The sequence below is a fragment of the Staurois parvus genome, unplaced genomic scaffold (genome assembly GCF_062004578.1).
Source record: "Staurois parvus isolate SC_StPar_1 unplaced genomic scaffold, SC_StPar_1.0 ptg000583l, whole genome shotgun sequence".
Taxonomy (NCBI): Eukaryota; Metazoa; Chordata; class Amphibia; order Anura; family Ranidae; genus Staurois; species Staurois parvus.
The window spans coordinates 1,139,336-1,161,170 of record NW_028318379.1 but is presented as its reverse complement, the minus strand read 5'-3'; the positions used below and the strand labels follow the sequence as shown (position 1 = coordinate 1,161,170).

Sequence of the window (21,835 nt, the reverse complement as noted above, 5' to 3'; positions counted from 1 at the left end):
CATCCAGACGCTTCCCTGCCCTACGTACTGGAGGTAGACGCATCTGAGAATGCGGTGGGTTCCATCCTGTCCCAGAGAAAAGGCACCAAAGAATTACTCCACCCCATAGCGTTCTTCTCGAGGAAGCTCACCCCAGCCGAGAAGAACTACGATATTGGTGATCGGGAGTTGTTAGCCATCAAAACGGCACTGGAAGAATGGAGGTACTTGCTGGAAGGGGCCTCACACCCCATCTTGATCTTCACTGATCATAAAAACCTCGAGTACCTGAGGACTGCCAAACGGTTACGTCCGCGGCAGGCAAGATGGGCACTGTTTTTCTCCAGATTCATATTCCATATCACTTACAGGCCAGGGTCCAAAAATACAAAACCCGATGCGCTATCACGCATGTTCGAAGACTCCAAAGAAGAACCGGTACCTGATACTATTCTGTCCTCAGGGAATTTCTTGGCTCTCCAAACTGACCTTCGGTCCAAACTAATGGATGCATCCACGACCACAGTGACCCCAGCTGGGGTACCCCTCCAAAACAAGGGGGGACTCCTCTGGAAGGAAGGATTGATCATGGTACCCGAAGAGGTCCGAACCCTTGTCTTGGGGCAGTGTCATGACCATCCAATGGCGGGACACTTTGGCCCAGCGAAGACCCTGGAACTTCTCCAACGTTCCTTTTGGTGGCCAAACATGGCCAAGGATTGCAGGCTCTACGTAAAATCTTGCACCATCTGTCAGAAGAACAAGCCATCGAGGAACAAGGCCTGGGGGCTGCTGCGGCCCTTGCCGATCCCCGAGCGACCTTGGCAAAGCATCGCAATGGACTTTATAGTCGAGCTCCCCCCGTCTCAAGACCACACCGCGATCCTCGTAGTCATTGATCGGTTATCGAAAATGGCTCACTTTTTACCGTTAAAGAAGACTCCGTCAGCAGCGAAGACTGCGCAAATTTTTATCCAGGAAGTTATAAGACTACATGGAATTCCGGAGGACATCGTCTCGGATCGAGGGGTCCAATTCACGTCTAAATTTTGGAGGGCACTGTGTAAGGCCTTGGATATCAAATTATCCCTCTCCTCTGCGTTCCACCCCCAGACCAATGGACAGACCGAGAGGACCAACCAGACCCTAGAACAGTACCTGCGTTGCTACACATCCTTCCTACAGGATAATTGGCTACCACTCCTACCCCTGGCGGAGTTCGCGTACAACAACGCCAACCATTCCGCAACAGGGCAATCACCGTTTTTTTCAAACTACGGATTTCACCCTGTCTTTCTCCCTGACTTGGTCCCTGAATGCCCAGTTCCGGCGACACAGGACACGCTAGCTTTCTTCTCCTCCAACAATAAGATACTACAGGAGGCTATTGCTCGGGCCCAGGAGGACTACAAGAAGGCGTTTAACAAAAGACGAAGAGGGGACCTGGTGCTGCAGCCCGGGGATAAAGTGTGGTTGGCAACAACGAACTTGAAAATGCTATGTCCATCAAAGAAATTAGGACCAAAGTTCATAGGCCCCTTTTGCATAAAGCGGGCGGTCAATGAGGTGGCATACGAACTTGTCCTCCCTGACACACTCAAGATACACCCGGTCTTCCATGTGTCCTTGCTGAAACCAGTAATCCCCGATGCCTTCCCAGAACGAGAATCTCGACCTCCGGAGGCCATAACGGTCGAAGGTGAAGAAGAATTTGAGGTGGAATCAATCCTGAAGTGCCGAAGGAGGGGGGGTCAGACCCAATTTTTTATTAAATGGAAGGGCTATGGCCCTGAGGATAATTCATGGGAACCAGCCCATAATGTCCATGCACCCCGACTTGTCCGGAGGTTCCTTCGTGATCACCCGTGGTGGAGAGATCGGGTGGGCACCCAGAGGTTGCCCGTAGGGGGGGGGCAATGTCAGGAATCCCCGCTGCGACGGGCTCGGCGCAGGCGCAGTGCACCGCTCCGTGTCAGAATGCGGGCACTGAGACCTGGCCGTCCGCGGCGAGGGAGTTCGCGCATGCGCAGTGGGGACCGCGGGCGCGCGCGTGGCACCAATGGCAGCGCAGGGCGGGATATTTAAACGGCCCTGAGCTGTCATTCAGTGCCTTCTGGTCTTTCCTTGTATCCTGTATCTGCGAACCTGTTCTAGTAAGTTATTGACCCAGGTTAAACCTGACCTTGTTGCCTTCTCCTGCCCAGACCCTTGCTTTGCCTGACCTCTCTCCTGAATGCCCCTGTTTGGATCTGACCTTCCGTTGCTGACCTGGCGTGTGACCCGACTACTCTCTGCCCGCTGCCTTGTACTGCTCCGTCCCCACTGTTACCGACCCGGCCCGTTTGACCCCGCACTTGCTCAGCCATCCATCCATCCATCCCGACGGGATCACCCGACCTCCTCACATCAGGCTCTTCCCTGCGGGAGCCCCTGGCGAATACCGCTACCACTGACGGGTGTGCTCAGTAGCCACGACCTGGTCTCGGGGTACTTCAAGTCCATCCCCACCATCAGGGGCTCTGGTGAACACGTACCCTGGGGCTTAGATACCGTGCGCTGGGGACGCCTGGCCAGTGGAGTGCTAGTGGTACCGCCTGGTGGTCCCTTACAGTACCAGAAGGCCATGACTGAGCCTGGAGGAGGGTCAGCCCCGCTGGGAGATATTTGCAGGCACCTATCAGCCCTGACACAGGCTGTGGCAACCTTGCAGGACAAATGCACGCACCTGGAAAACCGTTTCCAGACCCGCCCTGCATCTGGCCCTGCTCCACAGGCCCCTGTTTCCGCTCCCCCGGTAGAAGAAGCTCTGGGGCCAGCTTCAGGGGCCTCTGCTCCTCTACCGAGGGTTGAACCCCGAGTACCACTGCCTGAGCGTTTTCACGGGGACCGAACACGCTTCAGGTCTTTTCGGGATTCCTGCCTCCTGTTTTTTGAATTGCAACCCCGCACCTTCCTAACGGAATCAGTGAAAGTGGGATTTTTAATTTCACTATTGCAGGGTGAACCCCAAGATTGGGCCCATCGGTTAAGGGCAAACCATGACCCTCACCTGGGAACGGTCAGCGGTTTTTTTGAAGCTATGGCCATCCTTTATGATGATCCACAGCGGGCAGCCTCTGCTGAAGCAATGTTATCCACGCTTCGGCAGGGCCGCCGGGCGGCAGAAGAATACGCCTCTGAATTTAGGTGTTGGATGGGGGACACACGCTGGAACGAGTTCGCGTTGCGACACCAGTTCCGTATGGGTCTGTCAGAGCCCTTGAAGGATGAGCTGGCCCGAGTGGGGGTTCCCGAGTCACTAGAAGACCTAATAGCCCTGACGATTCAAATAGACCGTAGACTGCGGGAACGCAGGTTGGAGAGGTCCGGTCAGGGTCACGGAAATGCATGGGGTCCAATTCCAGGCCCCAGCCAACAAACCAGAACAAAGATCCAGAACCCACTGCCAGGAGATGCGCAGGAACCAATGCAACTAGGCCTGGCTCGGCCTAAATTATCGCCAGAAGAACGCCAGCGGAGACGCTCTCTGAACCTCTGCTTCTACTGCGGTGAAGCCGATCATATGGTACGATCCTGCCCTCAGAAAATGAGTAAGTGCACCTCTTTTTCTTCTCTGGCTATTGGCAAGGTCAGTCCGTCCCAATACTTAGTGGTGCCCCTCTCCTTTCAGCTTCCAGAAAGGACCGTGGAGGTGACGGCCATAGTTGATTCAGGGGCATGCAGTTGTTTCCTGGATTTAGATTTTGCTCATCAGCAGGGGATTCCCCTCCAGCCCAGAAAACGGGGCTTTACCATATTTCTGGCAGATGGCTCCCAGATAAAGTCAGGAGTAGTTAACCAGGAAACTCCCCCTATCGCCACTACCATTGCTAACCAGCATCAGGAATTCCTCCGCCTAGATGCCATTGCGTCACCTCTTTTTCCAGTCATTTTGGGACTCCCTTGGTTGCGGGCCCATAACCCCCAAATTGACTGGGAAACCGGGTCTATCTTGTTCCCGTCCCTGTATTGTCAGGAACACTGTCACACTGCGGGCTCTGCAGCCCCCCAGGTCCTCCTGTGCTCCGAGGGAGACTCCGACCTGAAACAGGTTATTCCCGCAGCATACCACGAATTCTTAGATGTATTCAGTAAACGGGGGGCAGACACCTTGCCCCCCCACCGCCCGTATGACTGTCCAATTGATCTGTTGCCCGGCTCCGAGATCCCTTTTGGACGGATTTTTCCCCTGTCTGAGCTAGAATTGGGGGCCCTGAAGGAATACATAGAGGACAGTCTCCAGAAGGGGTTCATCCGTGCCTCTACTTCACCAGCCGGAGCGGGGATCTTCTTTGTAGAGAAAAAAGACAAATCTCTGCGACCCTGCATTGACTATCGTGAACTGAACAGAGTCACGATTAAAAATCGTTACCCTCTGCCATTGGTACCCGAATTATTTCAGAGCCTGAAGGCTGCGACAATATTTACTAAACTAGATCTCAGGGGGGCCTACAACTTGGTTCGCATAAGGGAAGGGGATGAGTGGAAGACAGCATTTCGTACCCGGTTTGGGCATTTCGAATATCTGGTAATGCCATTTGGACTGTGCAATGCCCCAGCCACATTCCAACATTTTGTAAACGACATTTTCCGGGATTACCTTGACGTTTTTGTAATAGTTTACCTAGACGATATACTGATCTTCTCATCCTCTCTGGAGGATCACAGAATACACGTGACAAAGGTTTTGGGTCGATTGCGCCAGCATGGGTTATACGCCAAAGCAGATAAGTGCAGTTTCGAGCAGTCCAGCATCGCGTTTCTGGGGTTGATTATCTCCACCACGGGAATCGCAATGGACCCTCAGAAGGTCTCTGCAATTTTGGATTGGCCTGTGCCCACAGACAAAAAGGGCATCCAGCGCTTTATAGGCTTTGCGAATTTCTATCGGAAATTCATTAGGAACTTCTCAGGTCTGGTCTCCCCCATAACTCAGCTAACCAAACTTGGAACCCGCTTCAGATGGACGCCGGAGGCTCAGGAAGCCTTTGAGGCCTTGAAAAAACTATTTACCACGGCACCCATTTTGGGCCATCCAGACGCTTCCCTGCCCTACGTACTGGAGGTAGACGCATCTGAGAATGCGGTGGGTTCCATCCTGTCCCAGAGAAAAGGCACCAAAGAATTACTCCACCCCATAGCGTTCTTCTCGAGGAAGCTCACCCCAGCCGAGAAGAACTACGATATTGGTGATCGGGAGTTGTTAGCCATCAAAACGGCACTGGAAGAATGGAGGTACTTGCTGGAAGGGGCCTCACACCCCATCTTGATCTTCACTGATCATAAAAACCTCGAGTACCTGAGGACTGCCAAACGGTTACGTCCGCGGCAGGCAAGATGGGCACTGTTTTTCTCCAGATTCATATTCCATATCACTTACAGGCCAGGGTCCAAAAATACAAAACCCGATGCGCTATCACGCATGTTCGAAGACTCCAAAGAAGAACCGGTACCTGATACTATTCTGTCCTCAGGGAATTTCTTGGCTCTCCAAACTGACCTTCGGTCCAAACTAATGGATGCATCCACGACCACAGTGACCCCAGCTGGGGTACCCCTCCAAAACAAGGGGGGACTCCTCTGGAAGGAAGGATTGATCATGGTACCCGAAGAGGTCCGAACCCTTGTCTTGGGGCAGTGTCATGACCATCCAATGGCGGGACACTTTGGCCCAGCGAAGACCCTGGAACTTCTCCAACGTTCCTTTTGGTGGCCAAACATGGCCAAGGATTGCAGGCTCTACGTAAAATCTTGCACCATCTGTCAGAAGAACAAGCCATCGAGGAACAAGGCCTGGGGGCTGCTGCGGCCCTTGCCGATCCCCGAGCGACCTTGGCAAAGGATCGCAATGGACTTTATAGTCGAGCTCCCCCCGTCTCAAGACCACACCGCGATCCTCGTAGTCATTGATCGGTTATCGAAAATGGCTCACTTTTTACCGTTAAAGAAGACTCCGTCAGCAGCCGAGACTGCGCGAATTTTTATCCAGGAAGTTATAAGACTACATGGAATTCCGGAGGACATCGTCTCGGATCGAGGGGTCCAATTCACGTCTAAATTTTGGAGGGCACTGTGTAAGGCCTTGGATATCAAATTATCCCTCTCCTCTGCGTTCCACCCCCAGACCAATGGACAGACCGAGAGGACCAACCAGACCCTAGAACAGTACCTGCGTTGCTACACATCCTTCCTACAGGATAATTGGCTACCACTCCTACCCCTGGCGGAGTTCGCGTACAACAACGCCAACCATTCCGCAACAGGGCAATCACCGTTTTTTTCAAACTACGGATTTCACCCTGTCTTTCTCCCTGACTTGGTCCCTGAATGCCCAGTTCCGGCGACACAGGACACGCTAGCTTTCTTCTCCTCCAACAATAAGATACTACAGGAGGCTATTGCTCGGGCCCAGGAGGACTACAAGAAGGCGTTTAACAAAAGACGAAGAGGGGACCTGGTGCTGCAGCCCGGGGATAAAGTGTGGTTGGCAACAACGAACTTGAAAATGCTATGTCCATCAAAGAAATTAGGACCAAAGTTCATAGGCCCCTTTTGCATAAAGCGGGCGGTCAATGAGGTGGCATACGAACTTGTCCTCCCTGACACACTCAAGATACACCCGGTCTTCCATGTGTCCTTGCTGAAACCAGTAATCCCCGATGCCTTCCCAGAACGAGAATCTCGACCTCCGGAGGCCATAACGGTCGAAGGTGAAGAAGAATTTGAGGTGGAATCAATCCTGAAGTGCCGAAGGAGGGGGGGTCAGACCCAATTTTTTATTAAATGGAAGGGCTATGGCCCTGAGGATAATTCATGGGAACCAGCCCATAATGTCCATGCACCCCGACTTGTCCGGAGGTTCCTTCGTGATCACCCGTGGTGGAGAGATCGGGTGGGCACCCAGAGGTTGCCCGTAGGGGGGGGGCAATGTCAGGAATCCCCGCTGCGACGGGCTCGGCGCAGGCGCAGTGCACCGCTCCGTGTCAGAATGCGGGCACTGAGACCTGGCCGTCCGCGGCGAGGGAGTTCGCGCATGCGCAGTGGGGACCGCGGGCGCGCGCGTGGCACCAATGGCAGCGCAGGGCGGGATATTTAAACGGCCCTGAGCTGTCATTCAGTGCCTTCTGGTCTTTCCTTGTATCCTGTATCTGCGAACCTGTTCTAGTAAGTTATTGACCCGGATTATACCTGACCTTGTTGCCTTCTCCTGCCCAGACCCTTGCTTTGCCTGACCTCTCTCCTGAATGCCCCTGTTTGGATCTGACCTTCCGTTGCTGACCTGGCGTGTGACCCGACTACTCTCTGCCCGCTGCCTTGTACTGCTCCGTCCCCACTGTTACCGACCCGGCCCGTTTGACCCCGCACTTGCTCAGCCATCCATCCATCCATCCCGACGGGATCACCCGACCTCCTCACATCAGGCTCTTCCCTGCGGGAGCCCCTGGCGAATACCGCTACCACTGACGGGTGTGCTCAGTAGCCACGACCTGGTCTCGGGGTACTTCAAGTCCATCCCCACCATCAGGGGCTCTGGTGAACACGTACCCTGGGGCTTAGATACCGTGCGCTGGGGACGCCTGGCCAGTGGAGTGCTAGTGGTACCGCCTGGTGGTCCCTTACAAAACCATTATATTACCAAAGAACAAAGTGAAAGAATAAATAATTATTAGAAGAAAAAATTGTAGTAGAAAAAATATTACTATTGGAATAAAAATATAGATATATGATATATATATATATATATATATATATATATATATATATAATAAAAAATATACATATAAAAAATACACAAAAAATAAAATATAAAAATTAAGAATATTTTAAGTATAAATCAAATAAAAGTCAATCAAAAATCAAGTTCATTCAATAAAGTGTTCATTCAGTGAACCCTCCTTTGGATAACAAAAAATATGTTCATTTGTCATCAATTCCCATGCGAGGACATCCTCCACCATATATCTGCTCCCCTCACGCAGTGTCACCTCACATTATACAATGTTACGGTCTAACTGCAATTTTGGTCCCATATGAAGATCAGCTTGCTGAGTGAAGACTCCAAAGTAAGCTCCCTCCTGATAAGTGTCTTTTTATCAGCCGTATTCTGCATTAAAAAGAACTCAACATAGTGCTTTATCCTTATAAACTTTTATTCATCAATTAACCCCCTTAGCGGTATTCCCGAGTGTAGCTCGGGGTAAAATGTCAGTGCCAAAAGCGGTAACCCCGAGCTACACTTGGCTTACCATGCGGCGCTGCATAGGGAGTCCCTGCAGAGCTTACCTTGTCCTTCGCTCCCGCGATGTGTCCCCTGCAGCGTCCCCGGCCATCTCCTCCGGCTGATGCCGGCATCCGGCTTCTGTGTTCCTGTCCCTGTGACGTCGGGACGTACGGGTGCCACCGACGGCGGGAAATTTGAAAATTTTAAAAAAAGTCATTTTTTTCAAAATGAATTTTACATAGTAAAACATTGCTGTTTCAAAGCATTTCACATATATTTTGTCCCTAGTGCTTTGTCCTGTCCCCTGTCTGCATTTTGACTGTTCTTTCTGCCTGGAAACTTAGAAAAGTCCATGACGTCCAAAAAGCGTCCCTTTAGGTCAAAAGCGGGTTTAGATCAGCTAGAGAACAGCGATAGTAAATCAGAACCACTTGCAGAATTGAGTGATGATTTGTGGAGAAATTCGTCATCAGACACTGAAAACAATTTTGCGACTTTGCTCAGTGATGTGCGAACTTGGCGCTATATTTCAAATTTCAGTGTTTTTGGTTTGATTATATTATTGAATTAAATGTATTATTATTATTATATTATTATTTTTTATGATTATTTATTACATTATAATTTATGATTTTGTGTTTCTTTTTTTTTTAAATTTAAATGTTTATTAATTTTTCATATTATTACAAATATCCATGCAGGGAAACAGTTCACATATAAATAAACATTTATAACATTTCCCCTTCTAAAAACTCTTTTCTTTCCCAACCCACCCCCTCCCTTCCCACCCCCCCTCCCCCCTCCTCCCCCTCTGCAAGCTCTAACCCATTCTGATCTCTCGAGGCTTATTAACTTTAGGTAACATCCTAGATTATAGTTTTCTATATTTCTCTTTCAATCCTGCTTTTTCCCACTTTTCCCATCTCCTATAATATACTGCCATTCTATCTTCCTGCATATGGTATGATTTTTCCATTCTACCAATCTGGTTTACTCTATTAATCCAGTCTTCCTCCTTCGGTACCTCAGTTTTCTGCCAAAACTTGGGTATCAAACCTTTCGCCGCATTTAAGTAGTACCATACGCCTGACTCTTTGTATTTATTTACTGATGTCTCAACATTATGTAGGAGGCACGTCGTTGGGTCTAACCCTATGTCGTTTCCAGTTATTTCTTCAATCAATTTGACTATTATCTTCCAGAAAGCTTGGATTTTCGGACATTCTCACCATATGTGAAACACCGTGCCTATCTCTCCACATCCTCTGCAACACATTTTTGAACTTTCCCCACTCATCTTATGCTCAACACTCGGTGTAATATGCCATCGTGTCACACACTTATAATTAATCTCAACCTCTCTCATACTAACATTCTCGTGTATCAGTCTAAATATCTTTCTCTGTTTTTCCTCATCAAACACTACTTCCATATCCCTTTCCCATTTTGTTATAAAAGTTAACTTTGTGTTTGTGTCTAATTCTGTGAGTATTCTATAAATTTTCGCAATACCGTGCTTCCCATCCCTTCGTGTTTCTAATAGCCTTTCAGACATATTCCACTCCTGTTTTAATCTCAGGGGTTTCGGGAGATTTCCAATAAAACATTTTAATTGATGATATTTCCACTCATCTATTCTAGTGAAGATATCTCTCTTCTTCTCTATTAATTCTTTAAATGGTCTCAATTCCCCCTCTACCAAAACATCTCTCAATTGGGTATCTTCCTTTCTAAACCATCTCCCTGATATCTTATCCTTTCCCGGAGGAAAGTATTCAGTGTTTGTAAGAGGCATTAATATAGAATTAAATTCCCATTTCATGTTTTTGTGTAAGTTGTCCCATACCCTTAAAACATTTAAAGTGTAGATACTTGTGCTTTCTTTAATTCCTCTAAACTGTGCCGAAACCCATATCATCTTACTCAATCTGTTTCCACTAAGATCATTTTCAATTTTTACCCAACTTTTCCCCTTATGGTTAAATGTCCAGTCTTATATTCTTGCTAAGACCACTGCTTTATAGTATCTCTTGACATCTGGCAGACCCATTCCCCCTTTCTCTTTAATCCTACTTAATGTTTCATATGATAATCTTGGTTTTTTATTCTTCCATATATATCTTAACATTTTTTTTTATTATCTTAAAGAAGGCCTCTGGGATTTTAATTGGTACCATTTGAAATCTATACAATATTTTAGGTATAATTACCATTTTGACTAGGTTTATACGTCCTATCCAGGATGGGTTTCCTCCTAATATGTTTAATTCTTCCCTGATCTCGTTTATCAACGAAATATAGTTTAATCTATATAAATGCTTAGATGAGACAGTGAGTTTTATTCCTAGGTATTTTATATCTTTTTCTCTCCATATAAAGGGGAATTCTTTTTGTAGCTTTTCTTTTTCGTTCTTTGGTATATTAATGTTCAAAATCTCTGTTTTTGTTGGGTTAATTTTTAGATTTGATAATTCACCATACTCCTTCAGGATCTTCATTATATTTGGGAGTGTTATTCGGGGATTCCCCACATAGAACAATAAGTCGTCCGCAAAGGCCGCTACTTTATGTTCTATAGTTTCTATTTGAATTCCCTTTACCGCTCCACTATTCCTTATTATTGACAACAGAGGTTCCAGTGACAAAACATATAGTAAAGGGGACAGTGGGCAGCCCTGTCTTGTTCCATTAGACATCCCAATGGGGTCTGATCTCTCCCCATTTACCGTGATGATTGCGGTAATTTACTTATCCACTCACGCATTCTATCTCCTATCCCCAGCGCTTTTAAGTTGTCTATCATAAAGCCCCAGTCCACTCTATCAAATGCCTTCTCTGCGTCAATTGACAAGAGCACCACCGGGACTTTCCCTTTTCTACTTTTCTGAATAAGCATCAGGGTTCTCAAACCGTTATCTCTACCCTCTCTCCCTGGTACAAAGCCCACCTGATCACCATGTATCCAATCAGACATTAGATCTTTCAACCTGTTTGCTAGAACCTTTGCGTACAGTTTGGTATCAGTGTTCAATAATGAAATTGGTCTATAGCTGGAGCACTGAGAGGGAACTTTTCCCTCCTTGTGAATAAGTACTACATGGGCCTGTAAAGATTCCCTCCTCACCTCCATCCCACCTCCCAGAGCATTCATATACTTCTTCAGCTTGGGTAACAGTAATTCACTGTATTTTTTATAATACCTAACTGTATAGCCATCCGGTCCTGGGCTTTTTCCTCCCCCTGTACTTCTTAATACTGCTTTAATTTCTTCCTGGGAAATTTCCATGTCCAAGGAGTTCAACTGTGCTTCACTTAGTTTTGGTAGTCCCGCATTTTTTAAATATATCATCCTTTTTTCATTAATTCCCTCTCGAGCTTCTTTTGGAGAGCCTTGGGGACTAATATTATATAACTTTCTATAATACTCCGTGAACACTTTAATAATCTCTTTAGTTGAGTGGGCCAACTCCCCCTTAGGACTTTTTATCTTTTCTATATAATTCCTATTTTTCTTTTTATTCAAAGCTCTCATTAAGTATTTTCCTGGTCTATCTCCCCATCTATATCTCTCGCTTAAGACTTTGTTATATACTCTTCTCCTCATCCATCAACATCTCTAGCTCAACTTTTTTATCCATTAACTTCTGTCTTGTATCTTTTGTTATTTTCTTCTTATGGATCTGCTCCAGGTCCAGTATTTCTTTTAGAAGCCCACTGACCCTCTCTCTTCTTTCTTTTTTCTTCCTGGCTCCTGCCGCAATCAAAATTCCTCTTATAAATACCTTATGACTCTCCCAAACTGTAGCTATCGATACTTCCTCTGTTTCATTCTCCTTAAAATATACCTCAATCTCTTTCCCGATCCTCTGAGCTATATCCTCATCCAGAAGAAGAGCCTCATTTAACCTCCACCCTAAACCTCCAGTCCACCTTCTTCCCCATCCCATTTTCATTACGACAGGAGCATGATCAGGGAACGTTCTTGTCTCTATTTCTATTTTAACCACAAGTTCAATGAGTTGATGGTCTATTATAATATAATCTAGTCTCGAGTATGTCTCGTGTGCATTAGAGAAGAAGGTTTAGTCTCTGTCTTTCATATGCATTATTCTCCAGGTGTCCACTAGTTGATACTCGTGAATCACTTTTTTCAAAGCTCTCAGAGACCTACCCCCCTCTCTTTGCACAGAAGAGGTAGCGTCCTTTTGTGGTTCCATGCAGAAATTTAAATCTCCTGCTACTATCAAACGCCCTTTTTTAAATTCTATCAATTTTTTCAACAGACCCTTCATATACATCTCCGGTTTCTTATTGGGGCAGTATATATTGGCTAATGTACACTCAATCCCCTGAAGTTTACCTTTCAAGAATAAAAATCTAACCTCAGGATCGGTCCTTCTATCCTCCAACTCAAATCTCATATTCTTTGCCAATCCTATTGCAACCCCTTTTGCTCTTTTAATTGGAGAGTCAGCGTAATAACATGTTGGATAATATTTAGATTTCAATTTCACATTTGCCTCTATCTCAAAATGTGTCTCCTGTAAAAATACCACTGACGTTGCCCTATGATGTAACTCCTTAAACAACTTAAATCTTTTCCCTGGACAACTCAACCCATTCACATTATAGGTTATAAACTGTATTTCTTCCATCCTTCTTAGTTCGCTCTATCTCTCTTCCAAAATGCCTCTTCCTCTTTATCCCTACTATCATGCAGAGTATTAACCCAGTAGCCCCTCCCCTCCCTCCCTCCAACCCGACTCCCATCCCCCCTCTCCTCCCCCACCTCTCCCTCCCACCCCCCCATTAGGCCTACTGATTGCCTTCTAATCATTTGTGGACCTAGTGCCACGTTTGATTTTTGACCCTGGGGTTAAACTCTGACCCTGTACAGTTCACCTTCCCCCCAAAGTTCCCTTATCTATCAATTCTCTATTTCTCTTTTTAACTTGCTGCCATTCCTCTTTTCCCCCAGCATATATCCCTCCTTCTTCCTCCCCCCAACCTGGAATCTCTATTCTCTGGATGTTAAGTTTGTCAAAAAGGTCTCTCAGTTCCTCAGGAAATCTTAAGTATGCGGTAACTCCATTCTTCCATCCGATTAAACACATCGAGCTACTCCATCTATATTGTATATTCTGTTTTTTCATCTGTTCTAATAGTGGTTTCAATGATCTCTTTCTCCTTAATGTCTCAGCTGTCAGGTCTGCAAAAACTTGTATATTTTTCCCTTCATATTTAATACTAGTTCTTCCTTTTATCTTCCATATTTCTTCTCTCTCTCCATTTTTATGGAATTGTACAACTACATCTCTCGGTCTCTCTTCCACCTGCTCTCGTTGGAGCCTTCCTATTCTGTATACATTATCCAGTTCACATGTCTCTGTGCTAGATTTATCCATAATATAGTTTAAAATTTTATGTATTGTCCCTTTTAAATCTTCTCCTTGTGCAGGTTCCGGGACTCCTTTTATTCTGAGGTTATTTTTTCTATGCATGTTACCTTGTATCTCCAGCTTATGCCACAGCTTATTTTGTGCTTTCCTTATCTCCTTTATCTGATTTCTCAATTCAGGGATAGCTTGATCATGTGTTTTAATTTTTTCTTCTGTTTCTTCTAGTCTTGATAATAAATGTCCTAAATCATTCCGGATAATTCCCATCTCTTGTTTAATAGATTTTTCCAAATTTCTAAACATTTCTGCCATCTCCTTTTTATTTGGGATTTGTAGTTCTCCTTCATTTTCTCTCAGCTCTGTTCCCTCTAGTATTAATTGGCTATTATTATGCATTTCCACAGATGACCTGACGCTCTTATCCATACTATTTTCCATTATACTTCTTTCACATATCCCCTGAGTTCTTTCTGGGGTCACGTTACCCTGGGATGTATATTTTCTAATTGTTCCAGATTGGGAGTGCTTGGGACCGCTCCCTTTACTATTTTTACTCTTCATATTTTCTGTAGGTCCTGTCTCTCTCCTTTAAACCTTTAGGGCATATGCTGTAATACGTCCTTTTAAAGAAGGTCCATTTATTCTGCCCCTTTGGGAATCCCCCCTATTTATTCCTCTCCTGCTTCCATATTTTACAGTCCATATACAAATTTAATGTGTAATTCAGCCACTCTCACTCACCCTTCTCCGACTGCTTTTTCAGGAAGGCTGCCTTTCAGGCTCGTTGTCCTCTATTCAGGGGTCCCTTCAGGCTTTGTTTCCTCTTTTGGGGGATTCCTCCGGGTTCCTCTCTTTATCCTTTGCGCCCCTCCTCCACAGGTGGCCAGCAATACAGGACTCCCCTTCGTTGGGACGGTGTTTCCCCGGTTCCTTAGAACGCCGTCCGACTCACAGCGTTGCTGCTCTCCCAAAGCTGGGTCCTCGTGGCCTGTCAGTGAGAGAGGCGGCGTCTCCCTTTGACTAGGAGAGATAGCCGGCTTCTCTTCCTCCCAGTACTCCCTTGCGGGAGGTCACGTGACCGCCTCACGTCCCCTAGTCTCCCAGCAACCCGCTGCATCCGACGAGAGGCTTAGTCCGTCCCACTGCCATGGTCCCCGAAAGCTCCGTCCTCTCCGCTCTTCAGGCGGGACCCCCTCTCAAAGGTAGGGTTTAGCTGGGCTCCTCGGCAGCATGTTTCTTAGGAACGATGGGGTGAGGGTGGCTGTCCCAAGGAGAGCGCTCACATCGCTCTCTCCCCTGCCGCCATGGTCAGGCTCCTCCCCCCTCCAGTCTCTATGATTTTGTGTTTCAAATTTTATCATACCTGGGATGTTTAATAGACTCTTGTTCGGACAGATTTCAGTGAGTTATTCCTAAATATTACAGCCTACAATAAAAAAAACTACATATTTCCATGCAAAATAATGGTACCACTTTCAGCACCAAAAATCTGAAATAATCATACCGCTAGGGAGGTTAAAACATAAGAAATACACATATATATGTTCCGGAGGTGTATTTTGCATCAGGTATGATGAAGATCCAGTGATGTACTGTTTGAACACAAGATGGCAGTATCATCTCAGCAGCAGAGTCCTGTAATTGCTCAAAACGGACACCATCTGTAATAAATTGCAAGGCAAAGCAGGAGAATGTACAGGACTCTGCTGCTGAGATGATACTGCCATCTTGTGTTCAATCAGTACATCACAGGCTCTTCATCATACCAGGTGCAGAATACACCTCCGGAACATGAGTGTATTTCTTATGTTTTAATTGATGAATAAAAGTTTACAAGGATACAGCACTATGTCGAGTTCTTTTTAATGAGGAATGGGGCTGATACAAAGACACTCTTTTGGAGGGAGCTTACTTTGAAGTCTTCATTCAGCAAGCTGATCTTCTGAGTTCATATGGGACCAAAAGTACAGTTTGACCGTAATATTGTATAATGTGAGGTCACACTGCGTGAGGTGAGCAGATATATGGTGGAGGATGTCTTTGAATGGGGATTGATGACAGATGCACATATTTTTTGTTATCCAAAGTAGGGTTCACTGAATTAACACTTTATTGATTGAACTTAATTTTTGATTGACTTTTATTTGATTCATACTTAAAATATTCTTAATTTTTATATTTTATTTTTGTGTGTCTTTTATATGTATATTTTATATATATATGTATATATATATATGTGTGTATATATATATATATATATATATATATATATATGTATATATATATATTTTAACATTTGTACTACTACTATTTTTTTCTTCTAATAATTATTTATTTTTTCACTTTGTTTTTTGGTAATCTAATGGTTTGTACAATTGGTTTATGTAGCGCAGCATTTTTTCACTTCACTTTATGATTGTATAATTTGCCCCACTGAGACATGGGTTGTGTGCACTAGCGACTATAGCAATTTATTGTAATTTTTTGTTTTTATTTCACCTTAGTTTGCGCTTGAGTTATTCAATATATTTTAGATTGTGAAAAGCTTAGTAAAGTAATCATGCATGGTACCATTTTAAACAAATCCAATTGCCTTGCAGGACGAGAGTTTAAATGCTAATTCCCGCACTGAGATATTTTTCCCCAAATGAGCTGAAATAGGCTATCAAGAAATTGGCCTAACTCACCTTTGGGTTCTCAATGGCTGAGAACAGGGTTTAACTCTACAGATGAATTTTCAAATAATAATGTCCCCTTTAGTATCACTTCAAAGTATATAAAGAAATTATTCTGCTTGCTTGATGGGTCCTAGTTGGTGCACATCAGGGTTGAGGTCCTTTTTATGTAAAAGCTTGATTCCCTGAAGAAGAAAAAGTACCTTAGTAAGAAACCCCCCCCCCCCCTTGACTTATGGTAGCGGAACTTGAAAGTGTCCCTTTGTGGAAGAAGGTGATACCAAGGACTGATATAGTAGAGGAAGGGGCAGGAGCAGACTCCAGTAGATTTTGAATTTCAATTGGTAGGGAATTGGCTTGATGAAGCAAGTTCCTTTACAGCTAAAATATATTGGAGATGAGGTTTCAACAGTATTACTGTCTGCAAAAACACATGCGCTGCAGAAGGAGACCTGCATTCAGGGCAATTGAATAGGAAGGGGGGGCACTAAAGCTGTATGCTGCAGTACTGAATTGGGCTAAGAAGTTGGTATTTTAAGTGGTAGACTGTGATGCAAATGTATTGAACTGAAATAACTGAGAAAACTGCAGGATCTCTGGTAACTGAAAATGATTTGGGGTGTGGAACCCTCTCATCCAGTCTGTAGTCTTAGCAGAATGGACAGTCTATTGGTTGGGGGCCCCTTTGTCCTCTAGGTCCCTCTGAAAGTGAAGCAATACTGGTCATGATTCCTCAATTTGCTTGCCTGCAGAGTCGACTCTCTTGCTTGAGGAAAGTGGAAACATAGTGCTGGACCCGCAGGTCACCGGTATTGGTAGTACTGGTAACACTCCACTGGTATTTTTATCTTAAGATATCATGTTGGTGTCAATGATCTGGTTTTTGGGCAGGCAGTTTCTAAACCCCAGATGATCTCCACAGTCTCCTTGGCTTGTAGTGTGTTGTAAGTTGAAATTGAAGTGCCACACCACTGTTTAGATACAAATTTATTCCATTAAATGTCAGGGGTATAATTTGAGGAGTATCCAACACGTTTTCGGGGGTCCAAGTGCCCCCTTCATTAGGGCTTGACTGGCAATAAAGTGAACAGACCAGGAGTGAACTGGACCTACAATGGTATTTATTCTAGTGTGAATTAAAAACAAAGGCCTAATCAGCAGCTTGTTTGGCAGACTGTCCTGCTTGTCACCAATACCACTGATTTGTAGTCCTTCTTTCCAGCTCTCTGATGTGACAGAGGGGCCCTCTGAGTCCTGCACTTGCATCCAGCACACATCCTCACCCTCCCAGAGTCTCTTTCCTCTCTCCAGGAGGTTCCTGAGCTCCTCTGGGAAATGTAGTCTGCTTTCAGCCTGTCCGGCACAACAGTCCTGCCTTCAGTATACAAGTTCAACAATACTTTGCTATACTCAAGTCTGTAATAGCTAAACTGCGAAACACCACCATCTTGTGGTCATACAACATCCTGCAAACAGTAACAGTGCAGTGTGTTACACAAATACTGTATATGCAGGAGTTAGCCAGCAAAATGGAAACACTACATGATTTGCAGGTGTGAAAGTGATGACATGTTTTGCGTTGAAAGCAAAAGTGATGTAACATTCTTTTGCTTCCCCTGAGTGATGAAACACCTAGCTAACAAGTGGGAAGCCTCACTTTTGTCATTCACTGCGTGCGCTGCTAGTAATATGGAGTCATGTAAGAGCTTAGTGAGCTTCAAAGAGGGTAAATTGTTGGTGGCCACTTAGCTGGTGCCCCTGTGATTGAAGTTGCCAATTTATTCATGGGACTGAGATTGAGCTCTGCAGGCACTTTTTCAGCAGTTGTTTTCTTATTCCAGGTCACAATCCTGCGCAATGTTCTTTTTGTTTCTTTCGGTCAGTTGACCATGTTGACTGCGCTGATACTTATCAGACATTTTCCCTGAAACTGTACATGTCGTCATAGCCTTTGAAACTGTACCTCATGACACCGCAAATAAATTGGCAACTTCAGTCACAAAGGCACCAGCTAAACAAGTACCAACAATTTGCCCTTTTTGAAACTCAGTAAGCTCTGACATGACTCCGTATTACTAGCAGTACATGCAGCGAATGGTGAAAGTGAGCCTCCCCACCTGTTAGCTAGGTGTCTCATCACACAGTGGAAGCAAAAGAATGTTACATCACTTCCGCTTACAACGTGAAACATGTTATCACTTTCATGCCTGCAAATCATGTAATGTTTCCGTATTTTTGTCTAACCCCTGTACACCAAATTCCATTTGGGGTTTTGGAATCTCAAACTTTGACTCAGTACCCACATCCCACGTTAACTCAACAAGATATACAACTTTTTTTTAGTTCTGGAATCTATTGGTACCAGTAAAGTTTCAAATGAAAATAATTGATATCTGGTCGAGTTGCTACATTGTACCATTTACTGTATAATTGTGACATTGTACCTTTTATATTTGATAGAAGTTATCTATTTAGATTGCAAGTTCTTGTGCTATCATCTGCTTATACCATATTGTACACCGATAACAATAAATAGCATTGAGTGCATCCAATGCAATATCAAAACTTTTTTTTTTTCCTTCGTAGCAACATTTACTGTTTACAGCCAAACAAAATCTGTCAGGGTTTCTGTTGGAGAAGATGTACTTATCAACTGTTACTTGAAGCCAGAAATAAATGCTGAGAACATGGAGATTAAATGGCTAAGATCTCAAGATGCATCTCTGGTAAATCACTATCGCAATGGAAGGGATGAAACTGTGAACCCAGATTTTTATGGTCGTATCCAATTAATTAAAGATGAAATAAAGAGAGGAAATATCTCCCTGAGGATACAGAACATTAAAGTTTCAGATGAAGGCTCCTACACATGTTACTTTCAGAATGAATATATGTTTGATGAAGACACAACAGAAATACTTCCAGTGGGTAAGTAATAAAAAAGGAGCATAAAAGAGCTATTATAATTTCCCCTAATACTGTATAGTGTCACCCCCCGCAGAAGCCGCTGATATTAACTGGTCCTTTTCCAAACAGCACAGAGGCCGCCAGCTCCAATAAACAAATTAGATGGTGTTCCTTTTTGGAATGTTTGGGAATTGGTGGGGGGGGGGGGAAATGCCTGGGTTTAGTGGCAAATGGGAAAAAAATTCCAGGGAGTGAGTAGCCAGAGGAAGGAAATAATTCTTTAGTATTGTTGTCAGTGAGCAAGGCGTAATTCAGGGGTTGGAGTATTTAATGTACAACTCAGATGTCAGAAATATGTAAAGTACATCCGTTGAGAAGAACTTCACATATGGTGAACGTGTCCACGGTTGGTGGTCTTTTGGTGCAGAGTATATAGTCTTTTGTCATCCCTTTTCCACTAAACCTTATATAGAGATCTGTGTGCTCCTCCATTGCCCACTTCCTGGCCTAATAACAGCACAGATTGGCTACCTTTCTTTTTGTAGCAGCTAAAAGGGCCTTTGCTAGGGCCTGGAAGAAGCCAACTGTTCAGTTTACGGAGGTGAGAACAATTATGACCACCCTCATGATCCATACGCTCACCCTTCCATTCCTGAATACAGTTTAGGCTTGCACCAATATTAGGGAGGAGCAGGGGCGGACTGACCATTTGGAAACTCGGGCACTGCCCGAGGGCCCGGGGTCAGTAGGGGGCCCCATGAGATGCCCCTGGTACATTTTTCATAGGCTTTTTTGAGTTTGGGAAAGGACACAGGGGCCCCATGATCCCCTATTGCCCGGGGGCCCCATGAGTTGTCAGTCTGCCCCTGGGGAGGACCCCCATGCTCAGGCCATATCATTACTTTTGTTTATTCCTGACCTTTTCTTTCTCTCTTTTCACCTGTGTTCCCTTTTTCCTTGCTCTTCCACAAGATTGTCTCTCTCTCTCTCTCCTTTTTCCTCCCCACCCTCCCCACAGCTCTCCACCATGACTTATCAGAGCTAATATTCAAGCTCTATTTGGGGCGTGTTCTTATTGATGGCTATTTGTTTATATGTTGCTGTTTGCACTGCTTATCTGACAATTGGTCCCTTGGGAGGCTCCTTTTTTTTCTTACCAATTGTACTCTGATATTGTCTTAACCATGAACATTTTGAAAAAACAATAAAAATTATTGTACAAGAAATATGTAAAGTACAGACCAGTGTACACAGTGAATAGATTTGAATTATGAAAAGCATGAAGTGTAGGGGTCTGGAGTATATCATACACAGCGCAGAGGTCAGGAGTATGCAAAGTACACACATACTCCATCCCACTCCCAAGCAGACATGTTCTCCTCGTCTTCTCAGTAGAAACAAAACTATCCCCTCCCTCCATAGACACTCACCTGTGCCATGCAGCATGAGTGGTTGATTTCCTTGGCTTTTCCTCTCCTATGTCATATGGCATATCAATGGTGAAGAGACTTCCTTGGTTCTCTCTGGTGCAAGAGCTGCTGTAGCTAGGGCACTGTATTCCTGTATAGTGCGGCCAAGATGATTATTGCTCTGCAGAGACCCTGCAAAGGACTGACTGAGGGACTGAGAGTTGCCCCTTGGATTTTTGGAAATAAGGCAGATGTCACAGATGCCCCTCTTGTTCAGGCATCTCTGATCACACAACTCAGTATGATTGCATGTGATCCTCTGCAGATAAACCAGGTCTATATGCAGATGTTTAGGTAAAGCAGATTATTAATTTTCCTGATTTGATTATGAGTTTTGATCCCCCCCCCACCCCAAAAAAAAAGAAAAGAAAGAAAACTACAACGGTAACCTAATATATAAATACTTATTATTTTTTTCTTCTTAAAGCAATTGGCACAGGGCCGGATTTCAAAATTGAATCCCGTTCAAATGAAAAAATGAAAGTGTCATGTTTCTCTTCCCATTGGTATCCAAAACCAGAAGCATATTGGATTGACAGCAACAGTAAAAGACTGAAGGAACATTCAATTGCAGTGACTGCCAATGAGGCCAATATGTACGATGTTAACACATCTATATATTTTAACAAAACTGCAAAAAAGATATCTTGCTTGATTGAGATTCAACAGCCAGGAGGCCTAAAAGTAGCTTCCATTCATATTGCAGGTGAGTTATTTATTCGTTTAGTTTTTACAGTGAAAATGTATTACTGATTTTTTTTGGGAAGCACAATTTATTTTACTTATGGGTGGAGGATGGGACAAATCACACCATGGTTTGTATATCTCTTGTTGAATTCTAGCACCAGTGTACTTACTCATGTTATAGTTATACAATTTCTGTTGCATTCTCCAGATTCAGTGACAGCCCTTAACCACCTGATGACCAAGTTGTAGCCAAATGACAGGTTTAGCACGGTTATCAAGTTTTGGGAGGGTGTCATATGCCAATCACAGGAGCCCTTTACCATGTGATCAGCTGTGTCCAATGACACAGCTGATCAAGATGAAACATAGTTGCCAGTTCTTGTAAATTGTAAATAAAAAAATATATATAATGGTAAAAAAATTATTGAAATTGAAAAAAAAAAACTACTGACACCAGTG

General features: G+C 44.6%; 1 protein-coding gene across 1 annotated transcript in view; it reads left to right on the top strand.

The window, feature by feature from the left end:
• Window positions 1–687: 687 nt before the first annotated feature.
• The window catches only part of LOC149450095 (butyrophilin subfamily 2 member A2-like), a 36,687-nt gene continuing 15,539 nt past the window's right edge, over window positions 688–21,835 (top strand). The window contains exons 1-2 of the mRNA XM_089692385.1: window positions 688–1,042; window positions 18,900–19,241. Of these exons, the coding sequence (XP_089548511.1) occupies window positions 688–1,042; window positions 18,900–19,241 (697 nt within the window). The remainder of the gene's footprint in view (window positions 1,043–18,899; window positions 19,242–21,835) is intronic.